The 19,874-nt window shown below is 38.0% G+C and overlaps 1 protein-coding gene across 1 annotated transcript in view; it reads right to left on the bottom strand.

The window, feature by feature from the left end:
* Window positions 1-19,874, bottom strand: part of Ufl1 (UFM1 specific ligase 1) — a 392,500-nt gene that overhangs the window by 276,082 nt on the left and 96,544 nt on the right. The window contains exon 5 of the mRNA XM_067143679.2: window positions 2,315-2,461. Within this exon, the coding sequence (XP_066999780.1) occupies window positions 2,315-2,461 (147 nt within the window). The remainder of the gene's footprint in view (window positions 1-2,314; window positions 2,462-19,874) is intronic.

Here is a 19,874-nt window from a genome sequence, read left to right as displayed (position 1 = left end):
CAGCCAGGCTTTCACAGAGATTTAGGCAAGATGGCGGCTCTCAGATCCACTGCTTGTAGTTTGCTGATATTTCTGCTGGTTTGGACGCAGGTTCTGTAGAGTACTAATTGGAACTTGCTTACCTCAGAGACGTTTTCTCACAAGATTCACTACTGTACCAGCAATTTCTTCTGGTGGTTGGCTATCTGTTGTTCCAACTTGGATCCTTGTAGAGTGACACACATCATGTGCATAGGCAAGAGCTTTAATACTGAGTTATAATAATAATTTCGTGTGGCTATTTCTAGCCGAGTGCAGCCCTTGTAAGGCAGACCCTCCGATGAGGGTGGGCGGCATCTGCCATTTGTAGGTAACTGCGTGTTATTGTGGTAGAGGATAGTGTTATGTCTGGTGTGTGAGTTGCAGGGATGTTGGGGACAGCACAAACACCCAGCCCCCGAGCCATTGGAATTAAGCAATTAAGGTTAAAATCCCCGACCCGGCCGGGACCCTCTGAACCGAAGGCCAGTACGCTGACCATTCAGCCAACGAGTCGGACTAATACTGAATTACAGTGATGAAGAAGAGTGGCACCCTGCACTCCCCTATTTGGACACATGGTTATACAGCATTTTGACTTTATTAATTAAAGCACATTGTATAAAATTATTCTGAAGGCATTCTCTCTGTACACTGTTGTAAGCCTTCTCAATATCTAGGAAAATGAACATGACATTCTTCCTTTTACCCAGTGCTCCCCCATGATCATCCTTACATCTATTGTTGCCCTACTCCTTCTAAAACCATACTGCTCCTCTTCAAACTGTGGTTCAATGATGGTTCTAAGATTCGTTCCATTATCGTGAGCCCAGGAAATACAAGAGTGATGCGCGTGTACTTCTTAAACAAAGGGACGATGCAATCCTCGCAGTGCTTACCTCATCTATGCCGACAGTATATGAATCTCAATATTGACAACGTTTAAAATACACAAGATTCCTTTGAAAGTAGAGCAAATTCAAAATCCACCTTGGTCAATACAATTCAATATAGGCTACATTACAAACACTTGAAAGGTCATGATTTAAAACTTTGGTACATGTATATTCAGGCCTCCTTCTGTCACATATTGTACCAAAACAACAAATGGAATAAAATGGAAAAGTATATTATGTAAAGCAGACTGACAACAAAAACAAGAAATGCTAATCTTCAACAGCAGGTACCTACCATTCGGTGTCAGTCAAGTGTCCATTGAATTCTGAAAGTGTTCCTTCTGAGCTTTCTGATACTAAAGGATACTTGGTCTATGTCCACAGATGTTTTCCCAAGTCTTCAGAAGGAGCTGCTGTAGACATGTTTTTATGAATACAGTTAAAGAGCGACGTTCTCTCCTCAGTGCACACATCCTGATGATTACGTGACCACAAGAGACCCATCTGCTAGAAGTTTGCAACGAACATCAGTCACTCCCCTGGCACCCAATTCACGAGCCTGCTTCTTCTGAGGAGAAAATTGTCATCAGTTGATGTAGTTTTCTTCTCCAAGTCACAGTTTTTCATTCTCTTCGGTGAATTTAAGCCAGTCTGTTTGTGCCACTGAATAATTAGATTGACAGTGCCAACACACACCGCTACATTTGCTTTATGCCTGCTGGGACTTGTATACGTTGAATTCCTCAAAGTACAATACATGCAAATAAATGCACTTTTAACATGAACTACTGTTACAGAGAGCAATTGCTATTCAATCAGTCAACAACTGGTAGAACATGGTTGCCAACAACTGGCAATTTGTGTAGGAAAAACACTGTTCCAATTAATTCGCACAGAACTGAAGTAGAGAGGTTCATTAAAAATTTTCTGAAATTTAATTCGTGCAGAAATTGCATACTATGTAGAGAGCTTGTGAAAGAAGTCTTGTTGTCCCAGTACAGGATGGATTGCCAGCCAATGAGAGGTGCTGTTATGAATATAGGTGACTCCAATTTTCAGGAGGATGTAAAACTAGAATGGAGAGTAAACTGCCCTCTACAGACAAAGACAATGGTGTGCAGTCCTTCAGGGACGAGTGTGATGTGAAGAGTTGCTCATCTCCAAAACAAGTTAAGAAATTTCCACTGATGAATTCACTCCCAGTCACATACCCTCAACTGTCTGTTTATAAACATTTGTCTTCAATAATCAATGGAAGTTTCTTGTTCGTGAAAAGTTCAAAATACTCTACTTAGAGGGAAACACAAGTCAATGCAAGGCACTTCTTCAACATACCCTGTGACAATCAAACTGTCTGTGGGGGCCACATTACAATTGCTGATAGTGGAGATGTTTCTTACCTAGGTAGCCATTTGTCCTGTAGAAGCTGTTCACGTACTCATTCTGAGACTTGGAGTAGATGGATGGAACATAGATGCTATTGGAGCCCTGTTTGCCCGTCACCACCCCAGGTACTTGTCGCATCTCCAACAGGCTTTCAATTACAGCTAGAAAGTACACAAACAAACACTTAGTATACTCGCAAGACTCAAATAGAGCAATGTACACAGAAGACAAAAGATGGCTTCTGAAAGTGACATCTGAAGATGATGTTTGGCACAGAAATCAACATTAGTGAGACACATGACTACTTGTCATGAATACCTCCTCGAAGAAGTGTACTGAGCCATATACCTTATGGATACTGTGGCAACATTTTATTAACAGCAGCACTGTGTCACTGGAAACGTATTTAAAGATAAAAATTTCATTGTTCCGTATTGAAATTATTGATGTTAAAAATTGAATAGGTTGAACCTCCTTTCCAGTTATTTAATTTTTAACTGGAAACGTAGGCCGGTACTTTGGAGGGTCATGCTATGAGCTTTGCGAACGGTATCGAGCCAGTACAAACAAACCTCTTGCCATTAGCCAAGCAGTTAGTCACAGAGACCACAGCCCAAACTTTCAAATTTAACTGCCTGCGAGCTGGTAGGGATGAGATTTGAAAATGGGGAACTACATGACAGCGAGTTCAGGCTAGCCAACTTCGTCTTCACGTACTGGGACCACTTGAATTTAAACCATGATATCCGTTACTGAGCATAATTCCACAGGCTTGATGGTATAAGATGTTGATACCAGAATTATTAGCTACCTAGCAACGATGAACTTGATTACTTGTGCTAGATAATTATAATGTGCATTGTCCGTTGAGACTCAGTCGTCCATTGGGAGATCAGGGCCTATTATTCGGCGGGGAAGCACCTTAGCCAACGAACTTGCTGTGAGACTATAAAACCGCCCATGGAGGGGGGAGGTCTCTCATTCCTTGTGTATTTCTGAAGTGAGTTGCACGTTCAACCGCGCTCGGTCATTGTGTTATTTGAACTTAACCGCACGGAAACTTTATTCAGTCTTGCCTTGTGATTCAGTATTCAAGATCTATCTTAGTTTCATTGATGACTGATATACGCTAAGAGCAGTTTGGCATAAGTGAATATTGCTGAAAACAATTAACTGAACTGACGCATGATATTAACATTACATTAGAAATAAACTTTTGTGTCGCGTGCGGCGACCACAAAGTATCATGTGCGTTTCCGCATTTACATACCACTAAGAAGGACAGAATTCACCTGGGTTTTTGATCCCATAAATTAGTGGAGTGCAAATCGAACTAATATTTGACTGCAGACTGTAGTCAAACATACAATAAAGGAGAGTACAAATGATCCACCTTATATCAATACAAAATATGCTGTTAATTCAAGATCACAACATTTTTATTAGGTACCAGTTTCGATGTCTTTGGATACCATCATCAGACACAATAGGTCAAATGAACAAAGATATATATATTATAATACAAAATATAGACCATTAGTAATAAAATGACATTAATTGGATGAAATATACAACGTGATGGTGCTTAAAACACATTCTTACAAAATTTACAAGTTAGGGACTTGATGGTCGAATAATAAAATAGAAGTGAAAAAATATTAAGAAATGGTTTAAAAAGTCTTTCTCACTGTGTAAAGTGTTGAGCATGGCGTGAATAAACACTGGATGAATGTTGACATCTAAAAGCTGACATTTCCTCTGTTGATAATATGTAACTTGGTAGTTAAGGTAAACAATACATCACAAAGTAATTAAGCAATTAACGGCATTGACAGAAGTATTGTTGTGAAACCAGAAAGTTCTCAATCGAACCTTGATGGGTCTGGAGCTTCAGTTACTCTCTGTTCCCCGTACAAACACAGGAATTTATCGGCGCTGAGCATTCAATTACAACAATGTAACGCAACTCAAACTTCCACACTTTTATTTTGTACAACTCTTGTTTTGATATTCACAGGTCGACACCCGCTTTGATGTATGGATTTTGTTTAATATGTTAACTTTGGTTATGTGCGTGACACATATTTTACGACCATTTGCGTCAGATTTGCCTATTTTCACTTTATTTTTGCATTTTGGTATGAATTAAATTTATGTTTTGGTCAATAAATTTATCTTACCAGTTAACTGGAGTTCTTATTCCGTATACTTATAGCAAAGTAGCCCTCAAACCCGGACGCACTTAGTCGGCTTTAAGGACATTGATTTCATTCTTGTACTATGAAGTGATTTAAAAGCCGTCCTCCGCGTGCTAGTTGTTTAAAGGTGCACGCCACAAACATGGACAAAACGGTGGTGATAACTTCCTCCCTTAAAGCTGGATCGTCTTGTGAAAGTACCTTGTCTCTAAGACTGCTGAATGCCTAGGAGTGATGCCCTGAGTGCAGCAATAAACTTGACACATCGTCTGAGAAATCTACAGACTACCTAAAGAAGGTGGAAATGTAAAACATTCTAATGAAAGGAATAATTATTTTAATAGTTAAGAAACACCACAGAAAATTTTAATGGAATCAAGAGTGAAGAAGGGAAACTCGTCACCACATGCTCCAAGATGAAATGAACTGACAGGAACAAGATCACTGAAGAAAGCTGAGCAGGCATGCAGTGCTACAGTTCCAATTTGGAAGCAGAAAGGGAATACAGTTGCAACACACCATGATGATCTTTGAACGCATCATTCAGAAATGGATCTGACAAATTGTCATCCTCACCACCAATCAATGTGGATTTGTTAAAGGTTGTAGAATACCAGGCATTATCCACGTTGGTTGCTTCTCCAAAAGCATCTGCTCTTCACTTTCCTTGACCTGTTCTCTGCTCAACTACGATCCAAAGAGTTTGATACAATTAGCTGCTGCTCTCTCACATACTCTTTCGGTATTGGTCCTCTGAAGATAAACATCAAGTCCAACCTACGGCTCAACATCAAGAAAATGGAATATCTCACTACAGATACATAGCTGGCAACTTTTAGAAATAAAAAAATATGAAGTTTGTTGAAATATAGCATTTTATCACATATATTGCGCCACAGTCTAAGTGAAAATAGGACAAGATAAAAGACATACATATCTACAGTTACAATGTGAATTTACAATTAAATTTAAAATCTCAAACTAAAAAACCTAAAAATGGTTACAAGAAAAATGTACCTAATCACTCAATTATACGAATAATAATAGAGTCGAACATTGATATCTTGAACCTTCATTACCCGCATTTTCAGTAACTCGAAGTAACTTAAATTTTTCAGCCGTTCGTGCTGTTATTCCCGTGTATTTATTTCTCTATCACTCGAAGCAAACATTTCCTCCGCTGTAACTTGAATTTTGTGAGACATTAACTGAGCAAAACAGTGAGGAACAGTTAACAAGTAAAGTGAAGCTGAGAACTAATATGACGGGAACCGGAAAATCGGCAAAGCCTCGCTGTTTCTCGGATGTCAGTCGCGTATGAAAGCAAGCCGAAAAGTAGCAGATGACGTGCACCATTTACAAAACTCGGCTGCGTGGTATTGACGAGAAGTTTCAACGTGAAGGGAGGAGAGGTTAACCACAACAAACAGAAGAGCCTAATATAATAAGTATTATAATTAAAGTGATGCCATAAAATAGAATGTGATAGGTGTGTCATCAAGAAAGAACAGCAGAATAGCATTTTTGTCATGGAAAAAGGACAGCAGAATTTCATTTTTGTTTGTAATAATTTGTATTGTGAGAAATGAAGAAATAAGAACTCTGGACTCTGCTGGAATTATTTTTTTATGTAACTGCAAGAAATATTAATTTAAATATCTTTGTAATAGTTTTTTAAGTAGGGAAACATCAAGATATACTGAACAGTATGAACGTTGCAAGATGCAAAAAGTATTTTGAAGTGATTGTTGTATTCAAATTTTATGTAACTTGTCCAAACGTTGATTTGTAATGCGATTTGTATATCAAATGTAATTTTGTAACATTTGAAAATGTAAAGGTGCTTCAGTTGTGAAACATCCTATACCGCACGTGCGGTTTTCAATGATGAAATTTTTGATGTTGTAATAGTAATGTTCCAGAACTTGTGTAATCGCTATCTTATAACCATATATGGTCATACAATTGTACTGGCCAAAAGTACGGGCATTCCAATTGGCGAAAAGAAACGGGAATCTACTGGAATTTGATATTATTGGTCCGTTGTGATCGGGCCATTTCCGGTCTTTTGCCGGCTTCGGGAAAATGATGCATGTGCTCAGCGTCATTTCCATCTGACCGTCCTCGAGTGCGGATGCTCTCGAGGAGTTCCCCTCGGAAACTCCAGTTTTCCGCGGTAAGTGCTATTTTCAATGTTTTCTGATTTCGTTTGATTTAATTTAATTCCTTTGCATTTCGGTATCTTCTTGCTTAATGTCATTTTCAAAGTTTTAAATTTATCGTGTCCGAGTTTATCCTAGATTCCCGTCATTCGTAATTTCAAGTCTCACCTGTTTTTTTAAATCAATAATTTGACATTTTTGACATGCTCTATTGGTGAAAAATATCTAATTCCCTCCATGGGAATTCAGAATTTTCCATTTGGAATTGCTAGGCGGGCAATAATTCCATTGTGGAGATTTATCTCCCGTACGCAGTTATCAGACTGTGCCTCTTATAAGGGTTTCTGATAAGTTCACCTGCATACACCCCAGCGTCAGTGGGTAGGGTCTGACATATCCCAGTTTGATGAGTCTAGTGTCAGACCTAAGATGAAACGCTGGTTAATAGAGCAAATGCCTGAAAAGCCTTACATCTCATCTGTTTTTGACATTTTTGACAGGCTCTATTGGTGAAAAATATCTAATTCCCTCCATCGGAATGTATAATTTTCCAAGCCGTGACCTTTCCCTTTCACTAAGGACACAACTACTCCGGGACGTACCGGACGGAAGGATGCTGAAGATACCTTGGACAGCAAAATGACCAATATAGACGTTTTGCACCGTATGAACAAAGAACCAGAAATTCTCACTACCATCAAGAGAAGGAAGCTAGAATACTTTGGTCATATGATGCAGAACTCTAAATACCACCTTCTGCAAGTAATACTGCAAGGGAAAATTAATGGAAAACGTGGTCCAGAGAGAAGTAGGACATCATGGCTCGGCAACTTGAGCCAGTGGTTTGGGGTAACAAAGCTTACTCTGTTCAGAACAGCTATGAACAAACAACAGATCATGCTACTGATCGCCAACATTCTGCGAGGATATGGCACATGAAGAAGAAGAATCAATATTATTCTTTTCATATTATTATTCTATTTATTATTATTATTATTATTATTATTATTATTATTATTGAGTACGCGTAGTCTCAAAAAAACGCTACATTGTTATCAGAGCGTGTTATGGAAGGAGAAAGGGTTGACAATCATTCTTGGTTAACTTTTCTAAGATTAATTTTAAATCTTACGTTTGAATATAGGTTGTAATTGTTACGTGTGTATTCTTAATACCTGGTTTTTTTTTTCATGATTCTTGCTCGAGTTTTAAAAATATCGTCGTTTTCGTGCTGCGATGTGCAGTCTGTGTTGCTGTGTTTATCTTGTAATTAACGGCGGGAGGAAATGGTAAGTCAATATCTGTAACAAATTTTTCTGTTTCATGGTTAATTTTCATTAAAATTTTCATGTGTGGCAAGGTTTCGACTGACCATGTATTTTCTAAAGTGATATCTTCACATGGTGTGTGCCGTGTTCATGTTCCGAAAGTCTTCTTTAATAAATTTCAATATGTTTGATTACTTCAACCTTTTTTCGATACGTGTGTTTTGATTGTAACATGTGTGAATTACCGGTTGCTTTAAGCTACGTCGTGAAAGTACTGTACGTCTTGTGTGACTTCATGTTATCTTTTAATGGCTGGTGTGCTTATCTGTAGAAGAGAGCTGATTACTAGACTTACCCTGAGTTTATGTGCGCACAAATTCCATCTTATTAAAGTTACTCGTCATGATCTTCTTTTTTCCTTCAAGATAACTAAGTTGTAGTGTGTGTGTTCTGGTCACGTTGTAGCATGGAGTCTCTTTTCTTGTTTCCGAATTCGGCCGCCTATGGACCGCATTGAACTTAGGCTTCTTCTTCTTCTTCTTCTTCTTCTTCTTCTTCTTCTTCTTCTTCTTCTTCTTCTTCTTCTTCTTCTTCTTCTTCTCCTCCTCCTCCTCCTCCTCCTCCTCCTACCCCCCCCAGAACCTCTTCATCGTTTCACTCCTGATCTTCCTTTCTTTCTCAGATATGACCAGTTTGGGTCTACATTTTGGTGGTTTCTCCTGGAATGTTTTGATGCTGTCCACTCGCCTTCTAAATTCTTTTCTGTTGTGAATCATATCCATTGTAAGTCCACTTTCTATTGCATCTCTTTTTACCTCTTCTAGCCATTAGCCATTTCGTCGAAACTTTCAATCCAGTGATGTACTTGAATATTTTCTTAGTTAGTCGTTTTTCATCCATTCTTTCTAGATGCCCATAGAATTTTAGCCTTAGCTTTCGCATGGTGACTGATGTTTTCGCTGTGTTTGTACATCTACTACCAACTTGGCACCTGAGGTGAGTCCTTCATTTCGCTAATATTTCATCAATTTTAACTCCTTCCGATTCTTATATAACTTTAAATCGCGTTTTATTTCTTATAGGTTCCGACTTGGATCAGGATCATTCCAAATCATTTATGTATTCACAACCTACAACACAAGATCTTCAAGTACCACCCTAGCAAGAACCTCAATTACTATTTCCTCAAAATAATGTAAACCAACATTCCAGAATATAAGTCGACATATTGAACTGTTCAATGGACATTCTAACTATCAACATCAATACGTTGTGAAAAATTAACTCATCTATTTCTGCTTGCATTGAACATTTTAATATAATTTTCTTTCTTTCTTAAGTCCAAGTTGAAGCTCCAATCGAATTTTATTGTATATATTTTTTGTGTGGAACACCATTTGACTAAGGGCCAGTTCTACCACCTACTGGTAAAGCAGCGCGTAATTTGCCCTCCGCGTAAAAGGATGTTTCCGTCCGACCACTCCCAGGTAGCGCTATCGGCAGCATAAATCGTCGTTACCCGGCGCGTAATTTATCGGCCACTTCGAGGGCCCGATAAGACTTTACCTGCCGGGCAAGTTCTGAGAGCTGAACATTATTAGCTGTATTTCTGGTGATATGCAACTCAAATTAGCTTAGTATACTGAAAAAATCAGTATACTGTAACAGTGATCGATATTGTATTGCAGGATTTTGAACATTAATGCTTCCCTTTAGTTGCAACGGTCACACTAGCCTCTCTCATCGGCAGCGCAGAGAACACATTTTATACATCAAGCTTTCGTAAAGAAACTCTAAAAGGAAATAAAATTAAAATCTATTTGGAAATCATTTCAAATAGGCTTTAATTTTCTACTTTTTCAGTTTTCGGACACGAGATATATATTCCTGTATGTATCCTACCTAACTCAAGCGTTTTCGTAGCGTAATGGTTAACACGCTTGCTTCGTAATACGAAGTGTGCAGGTTCGAGTCTTAATTATGACGTATCTTTTTTAATTCCATTATTAGCGTTGTGTTAATCTGTATACCTCTTTTCATACGTTCTTATCACAATATTATGTCTATTAGGAAAATTGCTTTATATGTATGCTACTTATAGCAAGTGATGTTATGATTAATAGCACATAGGACTGGCGCCCAGGTAGCAGATTCCCTATTAGTTGTTTACATAGTCTTGTAAATTATTTCGAAGAACTATTCCATTCCTGAATTCCTCTTCCTATGAATGGATATTTATCCCGATTAGTTCTTTACATTTACAGTACCGGTACCTTCCAACTTTATCTTCATAAAGTTAAAAATTAAAATGAAATGCTTTATCAATAAATGGAAGCATCTGGAACTAAATGAGGTCACAGAACTAGTTGCAAATAGAGCATCGCGGAGATAATCAATTCACAGAAGCCTGCAGATAGAATGCTCAAAGGCAGTAAGTCCGTAAAGAAGATATGTGTATATACGTATATGGAAGCGCGTAAAAGAGAGTTAAGAACAACGGCAGGGAACGAAAATACATTCTAAAATGTAAATTAGAAATACGATGAAAACCTGCGTACCTTCTATTACGGAACGAGCGACTTGACCAATCTACTACGAGAATACTTTTCAAAAATGCTGCCTTACATGACAGGTTATAACTGGTGTAGGAAAATGTAATCTCGAGATTTGAATCCCAATTAGGTATTGATATTGAAGATCATAGATTAAAATCACGAAAGCTTGACATGAATCGTTGTCCATAACTCTTAAGACTCCCCTTATTAGGCTTTTTGGTGATAATCAGCAGACGCAAGCACAGGGAAATAAGACAATCGAAATGGGTTTCATGCATCTGACGATAGATAGCACCACACTCGAAAGCGAGAAATCGCTGAAAATCAGTCTAGCCAACTTCGTATATCGGTGTCTAGCTCCGGGTAGCTACCTAGCGCTTGCGCGGAGGTGGTTGGACGCAAGCCAAAGTACCAGCCGATTTACACCTCCAGGTAGTTTACCTCCCGGGCAGCTGCCAGCCACTTTACCAGCAGATGGTAGAACCGGCCCTAAATGTTTGTTTACCTTTTTAATGTGTCAAACATGGCTACATGACTTCAACGAATCGACTGGTCAAAAAGTTAAAATATTACAGACTTAAGCCTACAATCAAATTTCACTACAACTATATATTACAAAAACAAAATTTCTTTCAACAAGTTAACCTTTTAATTAGAAATACTAAGGTGTACACCTTATAGAAATATGACTATTCCCATTTTACTGACCTTCAATTTGTGTATGTATATACTATTTTAATCATATAATGTATATTTTTAATCCACCATTGTAATCACACCATAAGAGTCATGATCTATACTTCTCTTTGTTTAATTATTCTTGGCTGATGATGACAGGGAATCTGTCGAAACCGGTACCAAAAGTACAAAAGTTGTGATGTTTTAACTGTTATGTAAAACTTTCACACAATATATAGTACTGAAAAGGTGGAACTTATTGTCCTTTCTTTGATGTAAATCTTGTTTCAATACGGAACCTAAGTATGAAATTCTTAACGTTAAGTGTTTGTAGAGATCATCATTTTTTCTATTCCTCCACTCCCCATCAGCATTTTTCTGTGGTCCAAAAATTTTCCTTAATATTCTCCTCTCCTTTTTTACGACATGTTGAAGCTCACATTTTTTATTCATTGTCAGGCTCTCTGAAGCGTAGAGACTCTCTGGATTTACCACTGTGCTGTAGTGTCTAAGTTTCGCCTTGTAAGATATTGCTCTTTTGTTGTATCTGTTCTGGGTTAACCTGTAAGCCAATTCTAGTTTTCTAATTCTTGCCCTATTCGCCTCTTTATCCAATCCATTAGGTTCTATCAATTTCCCTAGATATTTAAATTTCTCAGTTCTTTTTACAGTCCCATGCTTCACTTCTAAGTGTCTCTCCCCTTGATGTCCATATTCCATCTTCTCATATGACACTTTGAGACCCGTTTTCTCAGCAATCTCATGTAGAGTATTCAGCATAATTTGGGCATTTTCTCGGTTGTGAGCCAAGAGGACAAGATCATCTGCGAAAGCCAAGCACTTAATTTCTAAGTTCTGTCCTTTCCTCCCCAAATGTATTCCCTTTATTCCTTTCATTCCCAATGCTTTTTCCCATTCTAATGATTTTTTCTAGAACAATGTTAAAGAGAATTGGTGATAGGCAGACCCCTTGTCTGACTCCCGTTTTTATTTCAAATGGTTCAGAAATTTCACCGAAGAATTTGACTTTTGAGAAAGTTTCTGTCAGGGTTTGTTTTATTAACATTCTTGTTTTCCTGTCAATTCTGAATTCCTCTAGGACGTTAAATAGAGTCTGCCTGTCAATTGAATCATACGCTTTCTTAAAATCAACAAATATTACCACGGTGTTCTGGCTTCTCAAAGCTCTTATTCTGAGAATCCACTTCAGGTTAAATATTTGTTCTGCGCATGATCTTCCTTTTCGAAAACCAGCTTGGTACTCACCAATGAGATGGTCTGCTTGTTCTTCAACTCTTCTCAATAGTACTTTAGAGAGTATCTTATATGTTATTGGGAGTAAAGAGATTCCTCTATAGTTATTGATGTTCGTCCGGAGACCTTTCTTGTGAAGTGAGTGTATAAGAGCACACTTCCAGTCACTGGGGATCTTTTCATCTCTCCAGAATTCTCCTATGACGGTGTGAATTGCTTTTGCTGCAGTTTCTCCTCCGAACTTCCACATTTCTGCAATAATTCCATCTTCACCTGGTGCTCTGTTGTTTTTAAGCTCATTTATTATTTCTTTGATCTCTTCTAGACTCGGTGGCTTGGAATCTTGGTTATACTGAGATAGATTTTTCGTATCCAATCTTTCCACAGGTTCTGCACAATTCAGCAACATTTTGAAGTAATCTGCGAGAAATTGACAATTTTCTTTGTTGTTCGTTACTACACTACCATCCTCCCGCTTCAAACACAAACTTGATGGCTGGTATCCCTGTAGTTCCTCTCCGAAGGTTTTGTAAAATGCTCGAGTGTTGTTCTTTCAGAAATCATCTTCTATCTTATCCATCCTACTTCTGTCATAATTTCTTTTCTCTGATCGTATGATCTTAGCTGTTTTCTTCCTTTCTTCCCTGAAAGTTTCCCATCTCTCCTCGGTTTTGTTGGAATGCCAGCTCTTCCATGCTTGTAGTCTTCTGTCCAAAGCTTCATCACACTTTTCATTCCACCACCTGCGTTTTTGTTTCCTCGCTGGATCCCCTAAACCTTCAGCTGCTTTAAACATTGACCTTTTGATCTCTTCCCAGCAGTTCATATTCAGCTTCAACAATTTTTCACAATATGTCTCTTTGCTTTGTTTCAGAGTATCTGCATCAATTCTAAGCTTCCTCTTGATTCTTTGTTTGGGTTGGTTTGGTTGGAATCTTGCTTTAATCTTCGAGAGGTAGTGGTCCAAATCTATGTTTAAGCTTTTTCTTACCTTGGCGTTCAAGATTTCCCTTTGGTTTCTGGTCGTAATAGCAACATGGTCGATCTGAAACTCCCCCAGCAACGTGTTAGGAGATGCCCATGTTTTTTTCTTGTTTGGGAGTGTCTTGAAGTGTGTAGACATGAGTTTCAAGTTAAAGTGTGTGCAGAAACTGATTAATCTTTCGCCATTTCTGTTCGTTCTGTTATGTGCTGGGTAGTCCCCCACAATTTTCCTGTACCTTCTTTCTTTACCTATCTGGGCATTGAAATTACCAACCAAAATTTTCACATGGTGTTGTGGAATTTTGTACATTCTGTGTTCAAGAATTTTCCAAAAGTCATCTACCTTCTCCGGGTTTTTCTTGTTATCGTCATTTATCAGCGCATGTGCATTGATGATCATGTATGCTTTATTGCCAGATCTAAAGGACAGAAGCGAGATCCTCTCTGTTGATGAGGTGAAATTGATGATGGACTCCAGAATGTTACTTTTAACCATAAAGGCCGTATCTAGGATCGTTACATTTGCGTTGTTTTTTATTGCCGTTTTTCTTTGTAAATTCTATAACCATTAGATTCCTTGTGATTTTCATCAAGGTATCTTGTCTCTTGAAGCGCAAGTATGTAAATATCTCTTTCTTCAAAACATCAGTAAGTTGTTTTAATTTCCCAACTTTTAGGAGCGTGTTGATGTTAAGTGTTCCGAGCAGATGTTTTTGCTTGGTTCGTATCTTTCTTGAGGAGGTTCTGAGAACCTCAGACTCTTCCCTGCATGACGTTCCAGGCTCTCCAGAATCCAAAGGCCTGGTTGCACCGCTCACGGCGGTGGAGGATTTCCATTTCCGGCTGCCCCCTGGAGTAGTATTTCCTGAAGGTGTTTCCATCATGCCTTACGTTGAAGTTAGTTGGGAGGGTAGGCATTGCCTGCTCCTCCGAATTAAAATTGAGGTTGTAAGCCCCAGAGTTTGGTTCTTCCGCCCTCTAAACCACTGGGAATCTTCCTCTTCTGCTTTAGAGACCGTTGACCCTTTTCTTTTGCCTCAGTTGATCCGAGGGTGTTTATTTGGAGGAACCTTATTCACACCTGTCCTGCATATCTACAGGAACCTCCGCTATCAGCCATAGGGACGCGCCCTGTTGGGGTTGAGACCCCCCCATCCCAATATCTTATGTAAGATCATATCCAACCTCTGCTTAGTTCCTGGAGTATGTTTAATGCCGTACCTCTGGAGGACAGACGCCTCACATTGCTTGTCTTAAAGATGGCTGACATATGGGCCGGCTGTTTGGTCTAAACAACGCCAAGAATTGAAAATAGAATGCATATCTTCTTGTGGTTTCTATGGAGGCGATGGCAAAGAAACAAAATGGGTGCCATTTAGGGCAGATAGTTTAGTCAATTATATCAAGTGACTCTCTAGATTGTGGATGATAGGAAAAACTTAAAACGGTCCACCTTTTCAATACAAAAAGTTATATTTTATTTATAACATGTATTTGTACTTGGAACTAGTTTCGACGCTGTGTTTGCGTCATCATCAGCCAAAATGGGAAACAGGCAAGCATGTAGGCATTTATGTTACACAAGGCGTTACATTGAACAATACACATCTTACAAGGAGATAAAAACAGGGACGAATATAGGAAACAAATGAATCGTTGAGAAAACAAAAGTTATACAAATTAAAAATAACCTTAACCACACATCTTGCAGTGCGAAAGTGTTCTTCTTGAATGATTCCTGAATGTAAAACACACGCGCACACATTTCTGAGGAGCCAGCAGGCAGGACAAAGTAAAGTGAAACCTTAAGAGTTCTTCTGAGAAGAGTTCATCATTTTTCTATTTTCCGACTAACTAATGAAGTCTCCCTTGAGTTCCTGATAAACATATACAACAGGAAATTCTCCTTCACTCTCCACACTAGCTATAAAGAACAACGGTAAAATTTTAAATATTGCGCAGAGACGTGAAAGCATGATTTTGAACATGATATAACTCCTTCAGATAACCCAGTTTTTACACAAGGTGTTACATTAATTAATACACGACTTACGAGGAGATTAAAACAGGGACGAATGTGGAAACACATGCATCGTTGAGAAAGCAAAGTTATACATATTAAAAATAAGCTTAACCACACAACTTGCAGTGCGAAAATATTTGCCTTGAATGATTCCTGAATACAAAACGCACGCGCACACACTTCTAAAGAGCCAGCAGGCAGGAAAAAGTAAGGTGAAACCTTGAGAGTTCTTCTGAGAAGAGTTCATCATTCTTTCTATGATCTGACTAACTAATGAAGTCTCCCTTGAGTTCCTGATAAACATACACAACAGGAAAATTAAACAATACACATCTTACAAGGAGATAAAAAACAGGGAAAGTTATACATATTAAAAATAACCTTAACCACATATCTTGTAGTGCGAAAATATTCGTCTTGAATGATTCCTGAATACAAAACACACGCGCATACATTTCTGAAGAGCCAGGAGGCATGAAAAAATAAAGTGAAACCTTAAGAGTTCTTCTGAGAAGAGTTCATCATTTTTTCTATGTTCCGACTAACTAATGAAGTCTCCCTTGAGTTCCTGATAAACATACACAACAGGAAATTCTTCTTCACTCTCAACAATAGCTATAAAGATCAACGGTAAATTTCATTTTAAATATTGTGTAGAGACGTGAAAGCATGATCTTGAATATAATATAACTCCTTCATTTAACCCAATTTTTTACACAAGGTGTTATATTAACCAATCCACATCTTACGAGGAGATAAAAACAGGGACGAATGTAGAAACAAATGCATTTTTGAGAAAGCAAAAATTATACATATTAAAAATAAGCTTAACCACACAACTTGCAGTGCGAAAAGATTTGCCTTGAATGAATCCTGAATACAAGATGCACGCACACACTTTCTAAAGAGCCAGCAGGCAGGAAAAGGTAAGGTGAAACCTTAAGAGTTCTTCTGAGAAGAGTTCATCATTCTTTCTATGTTCCAACTAACTAAAGAAGTCTCCCTTGAGTTCCTGATAAACATACACAACAGGAAATTCTCTTTAACTCTCAACAATAGCTATAAAAGAGCAACGGTAAATTGTATTTTAAATACTGTGCAGAGATGTGGAGGCATGATCTTGAACATGATATAACTTCTTCATTTAGCCACCTTTGAAAGTTTCTCTCTATATTACATAGCTTCATTAACAACCATTCTGTAGATGCACAAATTAATCTTGTAATCTTCATAGGTCCGGTATTCAGCTTGACAAGAATATAAAAATAGGTATTAAGGAATACATTGTTGAGAGTTTGGAGGTTGACTGTGCCAGTATTGGTGGTGTATTGTTGCAGCGTTACGTGTAGGGTGGGGGCAGGTTTCTATGATGTTTATTGCGGGACATAAGGCGGTAAAGCTATGGCGCGAGATGAAGAGGAACAGAGCGTGTTGGATAGTTTAGGTCTGGGCAGCGGCCGTTGTTGGATTAGGAGGGGAGAGGGGAGGAGCGGTAGGGGAGGAGGGGTGGAAGGGGGGGAAGTATGGAGGGTGATGTGGTGAAAGTGTGTGGCGTGACAAAGTATTATGCATGATTTGAAAGACAGATCTGTTTTTCGGGATATTCATGTTTTTGAAAAATTCAATGAGAAAGTCGAATAGGATCTTTGGTTTCTCTGAGATATCATTTAAGTTTAGGTTGGGATTGAAATATTGGTCTAAATGAATATAGAGGTTTTCAGTGACGTCTAGGAAAGAACCTTTGTTTAGAATATCTAATACTTCAAGATCTTGATTTATTTCAGTAAAGTTGTGCTTAAATTCTTTTATATGTAGGCCGACCGCGGAAAAACGGTTGTGTTTTATGGCATTGACATGTTCTGCATATCTGATTTTAAAGCTGCGTCCTGTTTGCCCTAGGTAAGAACTTTTGCAGTCTTGGCAAGAAAACCTATATACACCTGATTTAGAAAAAGGACTACTTTTATTTATTGATGAAGAGTTGTGTAGGATCTCTGTGCTTCTATTGTTAGTACGAAAGGCTATTTTAACGTTGTGTTTTTTAAAAACGTTAGTGACGTTGTAAATTTCTTTATTGAAGGTAAATGTGGAAAGCGTGGCAGTGCTAGTATTGTCTTTTATTAGGGTGGTTTTTGGGCGGTGTCTGAATTTATTGATTATTCTTTCAATAAAGGATTCATTATATCCATTGAATTTTGCTATAGAGCGAATGGTGTTCAATTCTTTATTTAAGTTTTTTCTTGACATTGGAATTTTGAATGCTCGGTCTACTAAGCTATTATATGTAGCCGCTTTGTGTGTTTGGGGGTGTAGTGAGTCATTTCTTATAGTAGTGGCCGTTTGAGTGGGCTTTCTATAGATACTATATGTGAACGAAGAGGGGTGCCTGTTGATTGTTAGGTCTAGGAAGTTGATGGAGTTGTTTGTCTCTGATTCTAAGGTAAATTTAATGTCATGATCAATATTATTAAGGTTTTTGAGGGTGGAAGGCGCGTCTGTGGAGCGTTCATCTAGGATTATAAATGTGTCATCGACGTACCTAGCCCAAAATTGGATATTAGCAAATTTGATGTTATTGTCGATGGCGGTGTGCTCTAGGAAATCAAGGTAGATCTCTGCTAAAATTCCTGAGGCTGGTGAACCCATAGCCAAACCATCTTGTTTGTAAATGATCTTATCGAATGTGAAGTAGTTATTGTTAATTAGTAATCTTAATATGGTCATAAAGTCTTGAACTTCTAGTTTACTTAGTTGATTGTTAGCAAGTAAGTTCTTTTCGATGATCGGGAATAGTGAGTTGGTGTTTATACTGGGATACATGTTGACTATATCAAAGGAGTGCATTGAATGATATGGTTGAAGCTTGAAACTGTTTAGTTTGTTCACTAATTCTACAGTGTTCCTGATGGATTTATTTGATGAGAATTTATAATGTTTATTAAGAAATTGTTGGATAAATTGAGATAATTTATACAAGGGGCTTGGTCTGTAGTTTATTATGGGTCGAATAGGGACACCGGTTTTGTGGATTTTGGGTAGTGCTTTAGCTGTTGGTAGGCCTGGGTTCATAGTAATTAACTTTTGTTTTTCTTGTTCAGTGAGGAGAAAAGATGTGCTCTTTAGAATTTGTTTCAGTTGCCTTTGAATTGATTGTGTTGGGTCCTTCTTAACTATTGAAAAGGATTCATTATCTAAGAAAGTTTTGGTTTTTTGAATGTAATCTGTTTTATCCATAATGACTGTTGTGTTGCCTTTGTCGGCCTTGGTAATGATGAGGTGGTTGTCTAGACCTCATCATTACCAAGGCCGACAAAGGCAACACAACAGTCATTATGGATAAAACAGATTACATTCAAAAAACCAAAACTTTCTTAGATAATGAATCCTTTTCAATAGTTAAGAAGGACCCAACACAATCAATTCAAAGGCAACTGAAACAAATTCTAAAGAGCACATCTTTTCTCCTCACTGAACAAGAAAAACAAAAGTTAATTACTATGAACCCAGGCCTACCAACAGCTAAAGCACTACCCAAAATCCACAAAACCGGTGTCCCTATTCGACCCATAATAAACTACAGACCAAGCCCCTTGTATAAATTATCTCAATTTATCCAACAATTTCTTAATAAACATTATAAATTCTCATCAAATAAATCCATCAGGAACACTGTAGAATTAGTGAACAAACTAAACAGTTTCAAGCTTCAACCATATCATTCAATGCACTCCTTTGATATAGTCAACATGTATCCCAGTATAAACACCAACTCACTATTCCCGATCATCGAAAAGAACTTACTTGCTAACAATCAACTAAGTAAACTAGAAGTTCAAGACTTTATGACCATATTAAGATTACTAATTAACAATAACTACTTCACATTCGATAAGATCATTTACAAACAAGATGGTTTGGCTATGGGTTCACCAGCCTCAGGAATTTTAGCAGAGATCTACCTTGATTTCCTAGAGCACACCGCCATCGACAATAACATCAAATTTGCTAATATCCAATTTTGGGCTAGGTACGTCGATGACACATTTATAATCCTAGATGAACGCTCCACAGACGCGCCTTCCACCCTCAAAAACCTTAATAATATTGATCATGACATTAAATTTACCTTAGAATCAGAGACAAACAACTCCATCAACTTCCTAGACCTAACAATCAACAGGCACCCCTCTTCGTTCACATATAGTATCTATAGAAAGCCCACTCAAACGGCCACTACTATAAGAAATGACTCACTACACCCCCAAACACACAAAGCGGCTACATATAATAGCTTAGTAGACCGAGCATTCAAAATTCCAATGTCAAGAAAAAACTTAAATAAAGAATTGAACACCATTCGCTCTATAGCAAAATTCAATGGATATAATGAATCCTTTATTGAAAGAATAATCAATAAATTCAGACACCGCCCAAAAACCACCCTAATAAAAG

Source organism: Anabrus simplex, chromosome 3, assembly GCF_040414725.1.
Source record: "Anabrus simplex isolate iqAnaSimp1 chromosome 3, ASM4041472v1, whole genome shotgun sequence".
NCBI lineage: Eukaryota > Metazoa > Arthropoda > Insecta > Orthoptera > Tettigoniidae > Anabrus > Anabrus simplex.
Note: the sequence above shows the minus strand (reverse complement) of the source record. Positions and strands in the feature narration are given on the sequence as shown.